Source organism: Phalacrocorax carbo, chromosome 1 (genome assembly GCF_963921805.1).
Source record: "Phalacrocorax carbo chromosome 1, bPhaCar2.1, whole genome shotgun sequence".
NCBI classification, from domain to species: Eukaryota; Metazoa; Chordata; class Aves; order Suliformes; family Phalacrocoracidae; genus Phalacrocorax; species Phalacrocorax carbo.
In genome coordinates, this window is record NC_087513.1 from 42819263 (window position 1) to 42835645 (window position 16383).

The window sequence follows — 16383 nt, forward strand, 5'->3', positions numbered from 1 at the left end:
AAACAAAACCAAAGTTTAGCAGTGCCTTTTCTTGAATTTCAGGGTGGTCACATTAAAATAAGTTTATAAATTCTAAGGCTTAATGATGTGTCTTCTAAAAGACCAATCCTAAAAGTAAATTCAAACAGTTTAGATGAATCTAGTGTACTAAGTTTTTGTAATGTTTCCATTTTATTGGATTTTTCTCAGCAGCTTCTGAGTCTGGTATATTTGTTAAAATAGAAATCCTACTCTTGCTGGGAATGAGGAAGTTATGATCTGTGTATTTATGGATATATGAGTCTATGGTCCTGTGCCTCCCTGCTTTTTGCTGCTGTTTTGCTGCTTCCCTTTAACTGTATTTTGCCCATAACAAAGGATAGTTATGTCTTGCTCTGTTAATGATGCTAATCATCTACTGTTTGCAGAGTAGGGGAGAAATACCCTCAAAAATCCTACATACTAAATCACTATATTTTAGTTTTGTTTTTAAAGGGGGGGGAAAGGGGGGGTTAAAAGAACACTTTTAATACCATGAGACTAGAATTTCGCATTTCATTCTTTTCCATAAACATTTATAGGTAGAATGTTCTCTTGTGTCCTGTAAAAGTTCAGGGCCCATGTACTGAGTTCATATCTCAGTTGTTCACACAGTCTTTTCAGTTCCAGCTGAACAAATAGTGCCTGTTCTGTCAAAAGGCTGTTATACTGCTATGTTTTTCTAAGATGTCAGGGTTTGCTGCAACCCAAAATACTCACAGTATTTTTTTTTGGTTCTACCACTTCTATTTGGTGCACATGGGAATGCACAGTCTTCATTAATGAAGATTTTTTGGTATAGCATACTACTTGCTATGCTGAGATAATGAGATGATATAAGCCAATTTATAATTTTTAAAATAATTTATCATTGACTAATACTGTATTGATCATCTTATTTCAAATATACTTCATGTATCGATGGAGTTTAGTTGAAAGAAAACAAACGCTGCACGCTTTTTCAATTAGGGATCATTTTAAACACCAGGTGTAAGAGAATTCATTATTTTCATGCTTTCACAAAGCTGCTACGTTAGCATAGTGTTTTAAAAACTGTAACAAGCCAATTGGTACAGTTAAGCAGTTAAAACAGAAAAAAGCATTCATGTTACCAAAATTAGCTTCAGGAAAACAGCAAAAAAGCCTTGCATGCAGAAAGAAGCCAGCAGCCATGTTTCTAGAGGAACTACAGACCAAAAAAATCCAAACCCCAGGCCCAAGTGTCCAGAGCTTCTGTTCCTGTATCTAAATACTTAGATAATTTTCAGCCTGTTGTACTTGTTCTAATAATTAAAAGACATTGATTAAGACTAAAAGTAGGGAGTGTTTCATGGGTGTTTCTGCTTTCTGTCTCACAATGAAAACTGGGAAAAACTTCATAAAAGACAGCAAATTGGTGACAGGGCAGAAGGTGAATGCCACTATATCATGCATTTTGCAGCCCATAATTATATGGTAATGTTTTTTTCCTTGCGTAGTTGTAAATTAGGATGTTAGGACTCTAGCACTCACTCCAGAGAACCAGTTCCCTATTCTGTCACTAATGCAAACCTACAAGGGTTTCTTGTGTATGGAAAGTTTTAGGAGTTGCTCAAAGTTGCTAAAATCTCTTTGGAAGTAAATTCAGAGGAGAGAGTTCGACGTAACAGTTGATATCTCTAGTGTGGGCATCCATATCTAAGTTAGTTGTTTAAGCTCTCTTTATAGCCAGTGGATAAAAATAGCCACTTCTGGGGCACTGCTTCTCTAACTTAATTTAAATATCTTGATACTGAAGGTAGACTGGGTGTAGCTTTTTCCTTTCTATTGTGTGTGAAGGCATACTGAGTGATTTAAGGTAGCTGAGATGAATCCCACACAGTTGGAGTTGCTTATCTACATCAGATGCCATAAGCATCTTGGAGAAGACAATTCTAACTTTCCTTTCTCCTTCAAAGTCTGGTTGATTTTCATCCCTTCTTCCCAGTTTTGCTTAAAACTTATGAGAAATGGGATTTTGAAGGTACTAATGAAAAATACTGATGACTCTGTCTTTTTCCATTTACATAGTTACTACTAATCTATACTTCACTCTGCTTTCTCATGTAATCTCCCCACACCTCCCATCCTCAGCACAGAAGTACCTTACCTGTCACCATTTACACTGTCAGCATTGCACTCATCTGACACCATGATAAAAGGAAAGGCAAAACTTAGACTCTGCGAGGAGTCTTTTATGCACTCTCTGTATCTTATAGAGTAAAATGAGGGAAGGGTAAGTTCAGAAAAATTCTGCATACTGAATTTCTACACATGTGGCTTGGATCCATGGGCAGCTTCTTTATTACACAGGCTGTCCAAATTTTAGTCAGTAAAAAAAAAACAATTCCAAAACTTCAAGGTTATAAAAACCCTTCTACTGGATAGAAAATAAATTGCCTTCCCTCTATCTTCTTTAACAGTCTAATCATGACATATAATAATTAGAATAGGTCATAATTTTTTCAGTTGTACCTTTATTGTTTGTAACAGATGTCTCATTAAGGCATTTTTAATGAAAAAACAGTTTTCACTGTTGTGGCAAAAAAACCCAGCGATACTTTTAGTATTCTAAAGAAAATGTAATCTCTCTCTAGCTATACAAAGAAGTTGAACCAGCTTATTCTTTGCAAAAGGTAATTTTAGAAGAAAAACAGGAAGAAATTAGAATGTATAGATATTAAAGTCAGAGCTTTTAATCTGTAATATATCAAAAGAACTGTGAGTGTTTAGTTTATAGTATAGCTGGTGGGTTTTTTTCCCCCTCTTATAAACTTGCTGGAAGAAGCTTGTTAAAGGAAAGATTAATTAGCGTTTAGTGAGTTTATACTAACATTCTACTATATAAGGTACATGATTTAAGATTTTGACTTAACTTGGCAGCAATTTTTTGTTAGAAATTCACAGCAAATTCCTCCACCCAACAGGAGGAAAACAAAAATTATTGGCATACACTTCACATGAACAATGAGGCTTTGATAGCATTTCAGAAGTCAAAAAGAGGCTTTACTTGTATTTATTCATATTTCAGGGTTCTTTCACATCACTAGAACAGTGTAGAAGGATTTGAGGTACCTACTGTTAGTCTAGAGAAAATCTGTTTTTTTCATTTAACGCTTGTATCTGTACTGTGTAGATTTGTTATCAATGCTTTATGTAGTTTTTTTTCTTAATACTCCTTAATGCCTTTGATAAACATTTTTTCCAATATGGTCGAATAGAATATACTTGTGGATATATAGTAGAATATATCTGAGCATCTGTTCTGACTTCAACATCTGATTTTTTCCAAGCATGCAAAAATGTTTTTTTGCTGTTGTGTTTTAAGCGTAATATCCCAATTCAGTACAGTTTGCCATGTAATGCTTGTTTTTAAGTCTTATATGCAGTGTTTTGTAATGGAAACACACAATATATTAAACTTTAATGATAGTAGAAGTTCTAATGACTACCAGAGAGAAATATTCATCTAAGTTACTCGGAATATAGTGTAGTTGGGGTGTGCAGTGATTAGTCTCTGAATAGTGTCATTTTTGTTTGGATAATGCTGCAGAGGCTCTGCCACCACAGCTTTGCCAAACATCACATCTCCTTGCAGGTACCACTGACAGCTAACAGGTATCTTTAGGCAGGTTAGTCAGGTCTTTGTAGGTTTATCAGAGTAAATAATTTTCTACCTTTTGTGGAAGAGGAATGTCAGAAGTATTTGGTTTTTCAACATCATTGCTTAGAAATGTTTTAATTCTGTGAAGAAATGTGAAGTGTTTTAAGACTGGGTGTGTTATGTGGCAAGTCATTCAACACAGGAAATATATTTTAAACCTAATGATTATTTTCTGCCTTTATATGGTAATTGGTTTTCTAAACACTTCCAGAGGATATTAAATCCTGTGGGTTTGTAAGTATTAGATATGTTAGTATGTTAAAAATAACTTTCATTGATGTAAAATATGGGTATCGCCTTATAAGATGACCAGGTTTCAGACAGTACCTTTCTTGGAGATAAGGGTTTTGAGACGTGATTGCCATGCAACAGTGGTCATTGCAACAGAATTCCTTCTATGGCTAGAAACAGTCCTTTCTGTGATCTAACAGGAATGTCAGGCCACTGAAGACACAGGCAGTCAAATAAATCGAGTTCTGAAATGTTTGTTGTGAAAACAGGAAATACTTTTAAGAAGATAAATTTTGTGGAATTTAATTTATTTAAGAGGGAAAATAATTACAAAAACTGAACTGTCGTTATTCATTCTTCAGAAGGGTAAGTGCTTTAGAAATGCCTCATGGAGAACATAAATTTTAAAAGTCAGTTTTCAAGTTTTTGAGCAATAGAGGATACTGAGTACCAAGCTGGTTCTTATGGCAGCAGTGAATTTTGTTAATTCAGAAGACTGACTCAAGGGCATTCATAAAAATAAAATTTCTTTAAATTTTATTTCAGAACTCTCAGTGGGTATTTTCAAGAGGAAATTTGGTTTTAAACTTTAGATTCCTTGACTTCAAACACATCTCAGTTTTTTCTTTATACATCTTCCATTCCTTGCTAATAGCGTCGCACTTTTCTACAATTTTGGAAAATCCTGGAAATCTGATCCAGGAATCATCAAAGCCACGGAAGAACAAAAGAAAAAGGTAAAGCCATGAGATATGTGAAACTTGCTCCTCAGCAGCCTGCCATCAGTTGGTCAGAGGAGTTTGCTGTTCAGTACATGACATTTCAATAAATTGTTGTACAACAAAGTCTAAAACGTTGAAAAGCTTTACTTTCACTTGTCATCCAGGTTTCTTTTTTTACATTTGGAATATATGTTCAAGTGTTTACTGGTCCAAAGGTACATTTAGGTCATTTTGAGTAACAAAATTGCAACTCAGATTTTTAAGGTTAAAAAGTTTAAAGAGCAGTTGGGTGAAAATGAAAATGTGAAATTTCAGAATTTTGCCATACTGAAACAAATGACCCTATATGGGATGAGTGTTAGTTAATTTGATTCTAAAAGAATTTCCAAACTTTAGACCTCTAGTTTTCCTTAACTTTGTGTCTAAAAGTATTAGACTGACTGGAGATAAAAATAACTGAAACTGCAGGCAGTCTGGGATGGATTTTTTTTTTTTCTTTTGGTTTAAATATTAGAGAAAGTATGGATCATCTAATGATATCTTTGTAAGACTTTTTAACACTATTGTTAGCATTTCTGATTTTTTTTGTTGAAGTACATTGTCCTCAGCAGCCAAACTGAGCATTGAATATTGCAAAATCATACAAGCAGCAGAAACATTTTGTCTGTTTCATTTTGGGCAAGTTTCCTAGAACCTCACATCCCACCAGAGTGTATTTTGTGCTTCTACTTCACGCTTATTTGTGAAAACACCTGTGTGGATTGAAATCTGATGCTTGGCATTATGACCTTAAGTAGTGATAAACATATAATAGCCTTTAAAGGATGGTTGTGATAGCCTAATTGATTTTTGCTTTCTCCGATAGCTTATTACCGAGTTGATAGTCAATGTGCAGATTTACTTTTGCAAATTCCCTTTCTGTTATTGCAAATTTGCCAAAGTAAGTTCCAGACTAAATTTTCTTCCTTCAGCTGGACTAGATTAAATAGAAGAGTCAGCAACTACATTTTGGTTCAGATTCAGCAAATTGCACAAATATGAAATTCATTTGATCTACTTGCTTAAGTAGTTAAATGTGGTTACAAAAGCCTCACTGAACTGGATAGGAATTGTAAAATGCAACTTCTTCAGTCAGATGCTTATGGCTGTGAGTGTTTTGGATGTCTTACATTGCAGCTAACCAAATTGTGGCATGATCAGTTATCAGGAACGTAAACCAGTGTAGGGTGCGTGTCTTACCTTTGTGCCATGTACTGCTTTCTCATGCTTTTGTAATTTGTCTCCAAATGTTTTATGTTGAGTTAACCTTTAGCTTTGGAATAAGTAACCAAAAAAGTTTTAAATTCCAGATGACCAAGTTAAGTATGTTTGGAAATATGTAGTAAGCAACAAATTCAGATGTTTATTTTTCCACTATGTCACACCCTTTCTTCTGTGTTACAAAATAACCCAAGTCACTCTTAAAATAAGAAAATAAATAATAAACAAACGATTCCAAATTTTCAAAATCAAATATTAGTCGTTCAAAAGCACAGAAAATAGACCAAACATTTCTAAACCACAAAAATGTGGCTAACTTAAGTACTCCTGAGTCTCTATGCTGTAATCTCTAAGGAGACTTATATTTAAGTGGTTTATCTGCTTTTGTTCAGTTTTGTTCTTCTGAGCTTTGGGGTCCTGCTTGTGGACCATACTGAACTCCAGTGCTGAGCATCACAACATGTACGTTCCTTTTGTGCATCCTCTCATTAGCCTGCAGTGTAGAGTGTACTCCCACTGAAACTGTCCGAAATATGTTAAGGTATCAAAAACTACATCAACAGCATTGAAATCATGGTAGATATGTCTTGTTGGGGTTTTTTTGCTTTCTGTTTGTCTGGTTTATTTACAAAACTTACTCTTGTGAGGGAGGCTCTTAATTTCAAGTCCTGTAGCAGGAAATGTCAGAGCAGCAAGGGTGGCAGAGGGGGATGAGAAAGTGATGCAGAGCACTGAAGTTGGCAAGACGCAAGAGGGACCTGGAGGGGCTTATGAATGGCAGTGGGCGGTTGGAGAGGGGATCTCAAGGGCTGCAGTGGTGGCGGTGAGAATGCTGGGCCAATAGCAAATGGAAATGCAAGAAGCGAGGAGAAAAAATAGTCTAACTTTCAGAGCTTAGAAGTGTTAGAAAACTGTAAAGATTGTTCCTCATTTACCTGAGATCAGGAGGGAAAGCATTAAGACACTGATTTGCCCCCAGACTGTTGACTGTAACTTTTACTGGTTACTTTGGGAAAAAGTTTCCATAAATTTTTCCTAGCCAGTTATGAAGTGCAGTGTTTTGGAGGAAAACTTCTGCAGCTTCAGTCAAGATACCCACCTTAGTGACCATAATCTAATTAAGGAAGTTATGTTTATATTGCTATGGTGAGAAAATAGTTGTAAGGACTGGTTTATTGCTTCTGCAGTTAGAATCCACCTTGATGTATAAGAAATACGTGGTTTGAAAGGGAGCAGTAGATTAATCTATTTGCCATTAGGCTATTTATGCTGAGTGAATTCCTTCTGGTTCAAGGAAGGCTAGTCTGGCAAAAGATGTTTTCAGGATGTTTTCCATATGTTGCAAATGTCATTTAAGTCTCATGCAGCACAGATTTCAGCTGCTGAATTTTAAAACTTGTTGGAAACCATTTAATGGAGTGCTAGGTTCCTTCTGTTCCAACAATGAAGTGGGTACTGAAGAAGAGTACAAAATTAATTTATTGCGAAGGTATGGGCATGCTTTAATTGATACCTACTTCTGTGTAACACGTGACCCATAAGTATAGCATTATCTGTAAGAGGAGGTTTGGTTTGTATTAGTTCTTTTCTTTCTTGAAGTGTCAATGTCTGAGGAAAGAGGTGAATACAGGTTTAAAGGTGATGGGAGACCTCTGGAAAGAAAGTCAGGTTTTCAGACTGGCTGATCCTGCTAGCTAGTTTCACTTGTGTTCCTGTTTATAAATTCAGCTGCATTAATTGTAATAAGTTTAACAACAGGTTAGTCAAAGTGGTGCTAATCACTGTGTGAATGTATTGATATTAACCAAGCTTTCTTTTTCTCTGATTAAACCTAGGTAGAGTAGGAAGAAGTATAAGCTAGAATTAATTGAGAAGTAAATATGCATATTGGTCTAACAAAGTAGGTTTAAAATCAGTTTCAGCTAAATTGAAGTTGTTCCTGTGTGTAGAAAGTACCTGAAATGAATAGAGTTTACAACCCTGGGTCTGAGAAGCAGCTAATAGAATGGTTGTCAGCGGTTTTTTTTATATGGTAAATTCTAATTTCTTTTTTTTTTTTTTCTTTTCTTGTTTTTCTGCAGACAATAGTAGAACTTGCAGAGACAGGAAGTCTGGACCTCAGTATATTCTGCAGTACCTGCTTGGTAGTGTATTTCTTAATCAGTTTCAGCACTGATTTTTTTTTTTTTTTTTCTTTTAATGCTAGTCCAAAACTAGATGTTCCAGTACTCAACACATTTTCGGCCTTAATGCAATTTCAAGGGCAGGATTTACTTGTAGTCTTTTAATTTAAGCAGTATTTTCAATAAATAATATATCTGTACACAAAAAAAAACTCTGCAACAATAAGAGGAAGAAAAAAATGATCATTGTGGAAATAACTTACCCGTGTTGAAATTCAAGTGCCCAATATATCTACCAAGATGGCTGGTTACACACCTAACAATTACGAAAATCACAGGTGTCATTCCACCACGTCTGTAGCTCACAGTAAAATTACGTGGTCCTTCTAGTAAATTTTTTTTTCCAAAAATCAAGTGTATTTCTCTATTTGGCAGTAATTGAGAGTGGGGAAAAAAAAAATATCTTAATTTTTGTAAAGCTTGCCAAATTGCAAACAAATACTTTTCTTGGACTAGTTAATACTTAGTTTCATCACAGGAAATTTAAAAGGAAATAACTGCTTAAGGGGAGAAAAAAGTAACCGTAATAAACGTAATGCATTTCCTTTTTAGAAAGTTAACCTTGATAATTTTATATTTACTAGTTATCAGTGTTACACTATAATGCTGTGACCTATGTAGAACATGAATGATGTTAATATTCCCAAAATTGAATCTGGAAAATTAGGTACAGATATGGCACCTTAAAAATTATGTGTGTGTATATACTTATATATCTCAGAACACTTAATATCGGGGGGGTTTATTGCCATTTTATATTCCTTTCAAAACATAACCTTTTAAAAAGAATTGTTAAGAGTAATTTAGTATTTTAAGTTTGACTGAGTTCCACTTGTTAAGTCTTACTTCTGTCTTTAGAAAATAAGCTGGAAGAGCTTACGTTAGAGCTCAGTTATGAATGATACTGACAGAATCGTGGAATTCAAACTAATTCTGTATTTTCATTGTTAAAAAGCTGAAATGAAACAGGTTGCTATACAAAGCTCAATAGCTGGAGGGAATAGGAGAAATTTGTATGGGGGAAAAAATCCTTTATGTATAACAAAAATAGCGTGAAATTCATTTAAGTGAGGTGGTATAGATGTTTGTGTTAACTAGTGTATAGATTAAGCTTAATAGCTAAAATTGCTTTAAAAATTAGCATGGAGATTGAAGTTTTCTAAGGGGTTAACAACAGAAAAATCAATTTACATTTAAATGGGGGATGGCGGGGGTTTCCTATATAGAAATGTCAGGATTTTCTGCTATTCTAAACAAATATTAATAACCATTACAGATACGGAAGCCAGTGAGGTCCAAACACTGTGGTGTATGCAATCGATGTATAGCGAAGTTTGATCACCACTGCCCGTGGGTGGGTAACTGTGTAGGTGAGTGATTTGCTAAAATATGATGATGTCTTAACAGATAAAGAAGGGAGAAGCTTCTGAAATCAGCCCTGGGTGTTGTGCAGGGTTTTGTCTGTTCTCATTTCATGGTGAAAATGACTTGGCCTCTGCCAAAGTCTGAGAAAAATTGTTGAGGACTTCAGTAGAAGGAAAAACATTTTCAATATTGAGCTTAGGTTTTTCTTCTACATGCGATTCTCTGCATTATTTTCATTTGTATTGTCTTCTACATACCCATCCTCAAAATTGTTCTGTGTCTAATTTGGTTTCCTAGCTATATATTTTTATTAGCATGAACTTCAGCAATTAAAAGATGCAAAGCTTAACTGCTTTTTAATGTCTGCAGAAAAGGCATGTACTGATTCCACAACTGACTATTATCCATAAAATAAGAATTTTAATCTTTACCAATAATTTTCAGTAATTTAATGGGAAGGTATGCGTATTCAAAAATGTCATGATTATAGCAGTTAGATACAGAATGACTTCCTATTGAGGTATTCTCTTTTTTACCCCCCCCAGGTAGTCATTTATTCTCCCCAGTGATGATGAAAGGAGCGGATGTAGAACAGGAATAAAGTCTCTAAATGCTACTATTCCCTGTCATTCTTTTCTGAGAAACTTATTTGAAAGCCATTATTATGCAGGGAGTACTGAAGACTTCACAGCTAGGAAATGAGTGCAGCTTGCTTCACTGGTTTATTTTTTTAGGACACAAGCAGAGGTAACTTTAATGTTGGGGAAGAATTAGGACCTGAATTCATTCACAGCTGACAGCCAATAAATGCTTCATTGTAGTCCTTCCATGAATATATATATAAAATAATGGGTAGTCACAGGAGTTTGGTCTTACGATCAAGAGTAAAATAGTTAATGTTGGCATTTGAATTGTAATAGAACATCACTGAAGTCTCATGGGGATGGGCTTATATCGCTCCCTTCTATTCTATATTTCCTACTGATGTTACTATCTGAGCAACTTTTGATTTATATTTTAGATGTTTTACAATGAAGAACTAAGAAATTTCTAATTTAAACAGGCAGGGGGGCATGGGCTCACATTTTGGAGAATCTTTAGTGGCTGTTTTGCAGGAGTGCTGAGGAGTACTTGTCAATGGGACAGAAAGATCCAGTATTTTAATCAGTAACTGGAAAAGTCTGAAAAACAGATGGGGGAGGAAAGACCTTAGTTTGTGTGTAATAAGAGTATGTAAGTAATGGGATTAAGTTAGGTGGAAGAAATGGTTTTTAAGAAACAATGGTGATGGAAAAGCCGAATCCTCCTACTAGTGGTCTTGTACAATTTGGGATAACTGGAAGTAAAAGTAAACATTAGGATGCTTGAGGGTAAGCTGGGGAAAAAAGCTTTAGAAATCACTGTGGGAGCAGCTCTGAAATGGAGGGGAGTCGTGGTCTAAATGACCTTATGTGGCTTTTCTGTCTCTATCAGATTGGTACATGGTGACTCTGAGCATAGGATTACAAAACAGAATCCATTCTTAAAACAGCATTCATGGTATGTTTGCTAAAAAGGGAAACATGACTCATGCCTTTCTGGAAAGGTGGAATTTGGAAATGTTTTATGTAGTCTTCCTTTGAGTGTGTTAGAAGGATAAGAATTTTACTAAAGATAGGACTGAGAAATATTGTAAGAGTGTACAGACACTCTAAATCCTTTGGGGGTAAAACTTGCCACAGAAAGAGATTGAGAGAGAGTATTTTTACTGCTCTGGAGAGGTTGACAAAAAGTGCAGACTATTTGAAAAAGAAACAAATTGGCAATTGGGGCAAATTATTTTCATCACACCCGCAAAATTACAGTGAGCAAGTCTTTAAAGGTGATTATGCCCATCTTTTTAATGGAATATCAAAATGGCATTATATTTTTACAGCTGGCTTTTTGAAGATGAAAAATAACAGATTTTATTAAGCTTGCAGTTACATTTCAAACACAAACCACAGACTTGCAAGAAAAAATTTGTTTGCAAATAATAGCATGAAAGGAGCTAGAGCCAAATTTTAAACCGTTATGTCACATGGGTTATGCTGACGTCCTGAATTATTGTTCTGATAGCAGTGACTCAGAGGGTAGGTCCTGTGTATATGAGAAATTATTTTATGGTTTAGAATAATGATAACTTCCCCCGCCCCACCTCCGTAAAGATTCTTCCCCCAGGAGCTAAAAGTAGGAAAAATTAAGACATTAACAAACGTCTAAATCATGCAATATAACTCTATCAGTAAAAAATCAGTTATCTTTATTATATGTTACTACTTACGTATAATATAAGCACAACTATATAAAAGAAATAATCAACAATTCTTACAGCATCGTTTTAACCATGGAGGGTAACTGTGTTCCTGCCAGTCCAGCATGAAACTGTAGAGAATAGTGCCGTGTTTTGCCTAATTTTATTTCAGATACAGAAGGCTGTTTCTCCACTTTCTTTTTCCAAAGTTGTTTTTTAAAGTGTGACCAAGGTTGCACCTATCTCATTTATCGTTTTAAACGCCACACGTATGTTGTTACCAAATACAGGTGAATTTCCTGTTAAGTAGAATTTGGTTTAGTGTCACTGAAGATGCTGCTGAAAGGAGCATCTCATCGGATGCCTCTCAGGTGAACCTCTGGGTCACCGCTGAACTTCCGTTTTTAAAAAAATGTCTTTCATGAAATTTAACAGCTCTGAAATTTAGAATACAAATGAAAACGATACCTTAAGGACATTACCAACACTGTTTCTCATATGTTTGTAGGAGATTGAAAGCAATATTACAATGTATTTTATGTCTAAAGTCACTTGTTTGATTTTCAAGGAAATGTCTTGTGATTAGTCTAGCTTGTGTTGTATGTGTATTTTTTCCTCATCTCATATTTACATAGTCTTTCCGTTCACTTGCTAAAAGCACTTGATTATTTTCTGCCTCCAGAGGATGCTCTCGTTTTAGCAGGCAAAACATAATGAAGAAGTAAATGCTGTGTTCGCAGATGATGACAGCCAAATCTTTTGTAGCCCATTATCATCTCTGTGGGTTCAGTTTACAGCCTAGAGCTATTGGAAGGTTGCAACAGTGGACATATTTTACAAACAGAAGGAAGGCTGAGTACTTCAGAATTATGATGTACTCTCATAAGAGGCATCTTTTTAGCTCTATTAATGTTAACAATAGATCAGTCTTTTAGTAACTGCATTTTCTTGCCTTTAAATTCCGTCTTAAGCAGAATGGTTTTTATCCCTCTCATTATTACAGCCAGGTTGATAGGCCTCATCTGTTCAGTTACATATATTTGTTTTACAAGTTCTATTAGATATTTTATTTTTAGCTTGCTTCATCAAGCAGGTTGAAACCTAAGTTGGGACTTAGCTTATTATCAAGGGAAGTTGCGTATTTAATCATATTTCTATTTCTTTTAAGAAAGTGAACTCTGCAGCCTGACGATTTTTAAATGGAATTTAAAAAAATATTTATTGGCGTGTAATTCCTGGCTGTTCAGGGCTCTGCAGCAGCTGTCACCAACATTGTTCTAAATATCGTCTATCAATAACTTTATTAGCTCACGAAAGAGGTTACAAGTGAAATGCATTTGTGTGAATTGCAGCTGTAATGTGACAGAAATTGAAGAAAATAAAACATTGCTTTGTTCTCTCAGAAGTTAAAAAAAACAAAAATCCATAAGTAAACCAGCTAATTTCACTGCCTTGAAGTTATCTTAGCTTAATACTGGAGAGTAATGTTTCTATATACAATAATAAGCAGGACTTCTAAGCAAGCAATTAAACTTTCTGATGCAGTGTTGTCTGTCTTCTGACAGTGATTTGATCCCTGTTGTTCTTGTGCAATTTTAGGAGCAGGGAACCATCGCTATTTTATGGGATACCTGTTCTTCCTGCTTTTTATGATCTGCTGGATGATTTATGGATGTATCTCTTGTAAGTAGATGTGGGGTTGTGGCTTTTTTTTTTAATTGCTTATAAATACTTTGTTTATCTCTCGGTATGGATTTTTACAGATTTCTGTCATATCAGAGGTTTGTGTATTCTTATTCTGGAATCGAGCTGCATGGTAATAATTGACCAGATTGTATATTTTAAGTTAGATTATGTTGTTTTTCTTGTCCTAGATTTTTTTTCTTCATCACAGCCAAGTATATCCATATGTCTTGTATTCAAGGAGTTGGGAAGGGAAGAAGGAGCAAGGAAAACTATTTTAGCACGTTGTCATTTTCTTATTTAATTCAATACATTCTAATGTGGGCATTATGTTGATGTAGAATAAACGTATTTTAGGTCTTCTGCATGTTTTTTTGCCACTTTTTTTTTTCCTCTAGACTGGGGTTTCCACTGTGAGACAAGTTATGCAAAGGATGGATTTTGGACCTATATTACACAGATTGCTACCTGTTCTCCGTGGATGTTTTGGATGTTTCTAAACAGTGTTTTTCACTTCATGTGGGTGGCTGTGTTACTCATGTGTCAGATGTATCAGGTATGGAAGGGCACTTAATTTGTAATGCTAAGTCTTGGGAGGGACATAAAAATAGTACATATTTGTGTCATTTAAATTTTAATGTTCATTATGCAAGACCAACTGTTGAGTCTCTCAGAAACGCTGGAGGAGGTGGGCACCTGTCGTCTCTGGATATTAGGCATCGTTCACTTCTCATTCACTTGTGCTGGGTTTTTTTTGTTTAGTTGGTTTTTTGGTTTTGGGGTTGTTTTTTTTCCCAAGATATTAAAATACCTACCTCCTGCTTTCCATTCTCAGCATGACAAAAAGGGAAAACAGACCAGAGAAAGGCAATAAAGACTAATAGAGAATAAGATTTGTGGGTCGAACTTGGAATAATGCCGTATGTCATTAACGGGAAGAGGGTGGTAACTTCAAAAGGGGTGCAATAATTTCTTACACTGCTTCAGTCTGATTTGTGAACACAGTACTGGATTGTAATCTGACCAAATGCAAGTTTTTCTTTATCCTTTTCAAGGAAAGACAAGTCATACTGAAAGCCTTTCAGTATGACCTGTCATTAACGAACCGTGAGATGGACTGATTTAATCTTTCCAGACACGCTGGAAATAAAATCATCCTCTAAGGCATAGGTAAAACTTTTCAGGAAATTTAAGTTTTGCCCTCCTTCCTCTACCATATTCATCATTTACAACATATATCAATTTCAAAATCTTGTATGTGTGAGCGAGAGCCATTCAGTCTTTTAGAGGTCTTTCCTGCCCCAGACAAAAGAGCAGAGGAACTACATGTATTTCAGGTGGCTTTCAAAGCAGTCTAACCCACCAGGCTTCTATAGCAGAATAAGCATGTAACTTTCCAGAGAGCCTTCCATCATACCCATATCATGATGCGTTAAGTTCCCCGTTGAGGATTCCTGTTAATATGATCTGTGTACAGATTAATCTTTGAATTACGCCAATTGGAAAAATACGTCTCATAGTATTTTGTATTGATGGTGTAATAAGGCTAAATCTAGCATTTGACTTCTTCACTAATCCTGGAAAAATGAAAACCAAACACAGTCGTATTACTAAATTTCCTAAGAGTTTTGCTCATAGCAAACTTAGGATTGTTCTTGGCAAATTTCTTTGGAGTTTGCCCTTATGATGGAATTGATAAAGATACTCTCTAATTTGCTGCTTTTGGTTTGCAACTGCACAGCCCCTACTCTTGAGGACTGCGCTCCGTCTCGTGCTCCACCATAAAGTTTGGACTTGTCCTTGAACTGGCCAGGGTTATTGCCAAAACACTACCTACTGTCCTAGAAAAATAATATAAAACCTTTATTTCCTACTTCAAAAGTTGGCCATTGCGAGCCCATTTATGTACCTAGACATAAAACTTCACTGGGTTTCACGGAGGCGAAGAAAATGCTTGAGATACTAAGTATATCCAAATGAGGCAAGGCAGCTCAAAATTGACTTTCTCAATGTTCTTCCTTTTGTAACATGCAGCAGAGTTGACTTTTTCTATTTCACTAGGAACTACAAGATTTTATCCTCCTGTAGTATAAGGCTGCTAAGGGAGTTCTCACATTTTTGTTTCCGATTACATCACGTTACAGCAAACTCTGGTTTTACATAAGATACCCTTTTAGGCTAACGTAGTTGGAAAGCTGTTACAGAAAACCATAGCCTTTGGGCCAAATGATTCTGTAAAAAGGAAAAACACAAGTAACAGCAACAACAACAAAAAAACCCAACCACTTTTTTCTGGTCATCTTTTTGTCTTGTGGACAGAAAAGTTACGTTACTGCAACAAATTTATAAATGGAAAAAATACATTACTGGAGCTATAACCAAAATGTCAAGAAGAAAAGATAGTGGTTCAAATGCTGTGTGAAGTAACTCCTGAATCTATTATTTAATTCAGCTGACAATATAGTAAAGGCATCTCTGTATTATGGACTAAGAAGTCACAGTTTATTCCGTGATCATGATTTATTTCTGATCACTTTAAAAATTAAACCTTTTGCACAGTCTGGTACAGCTCTTGTGTGGTGGTTTGTGTTGGCACCTCATAATTTCCCCAAACAAAAATTTTGTCTTCAAAAGAAGAAACATAAAACAGTAAATTTGGTCCTTCTTTTTCAGTCTGGCTCATGCAGGGCTTGTTTGCATGTTTTTACATGAGCTAAATTGCTTTGTCTTTTTCCTGTCTTCAGATCTCTTGCTTAGGTATCACTACAAATGAAAGAATGAATGCAAGAAGATACAAGCACTTTAAAGTTACCACCACATCTATTGAAAGCCCATTCAAGTAAGTTTTATAGTGTAAACCTATTTCTTGTTTGTGTAGCCTTGCATATTTGTTTTATTGTGCATTGAATTGTGCAGCTGGTTGAAACAGAACATAGCTAAATACTTTTAAAGTGTTTTCACTACTTG

The 16383-nt window shown here is 35.4% G+C and overlaps 1 protein-coding gene and 1 long non-coding RNA gene across 3 annotated transcripts in view; both read left to right on the plus strand.

The window, feature by feature from the left end:
* The window catches only part of ZDHHC17 (zinc finger DHHC-type palmitoyltransferase 17), a 74884-nt gene that overhangs the window by 53555 nt on the left and 4946 nt on the right, over positions 1 to 16383 (plus strand). For both annotated transcript variants that reach the window (XM_064449921.1, XM_064449928.1), the window contains exons 11-16: positions 4544 to 4668; positions 7995 to 8057; positions 9373 to 9466; positions 13333 to 13416; positions 13815 to 13972; positions 16161 to 16255. In XM_064449921.1, coding sequence (XP_064305991.1) covers positions 4544 to 4668; positions 7995 to 8057; positions 9373 to 9466; positions 13333 to 13416; positions 13815 to 13972; positions 16161 to 16255 — 619 coding nt within the window. The remainder of the gene's footprint in view (positions 1 to 4543; positions 4669 to 7994; positions 8058 to 9372; positions 9467 to 13332; positions 13417 to 13814; positions 13973 to 16160; positions 16256 to 16383) is intronic.
* On the plus strand, positions 9478 to 12893 carry LOC135313106 (uncharacterized). The gene is made up of 2 exons (XR_010372698.1): positions 9478 to 10208; positions 10935 to 12893. It is a non-coding gene; the product is annotated as an uncharacterized LOC135313106 (long non-coding RNA).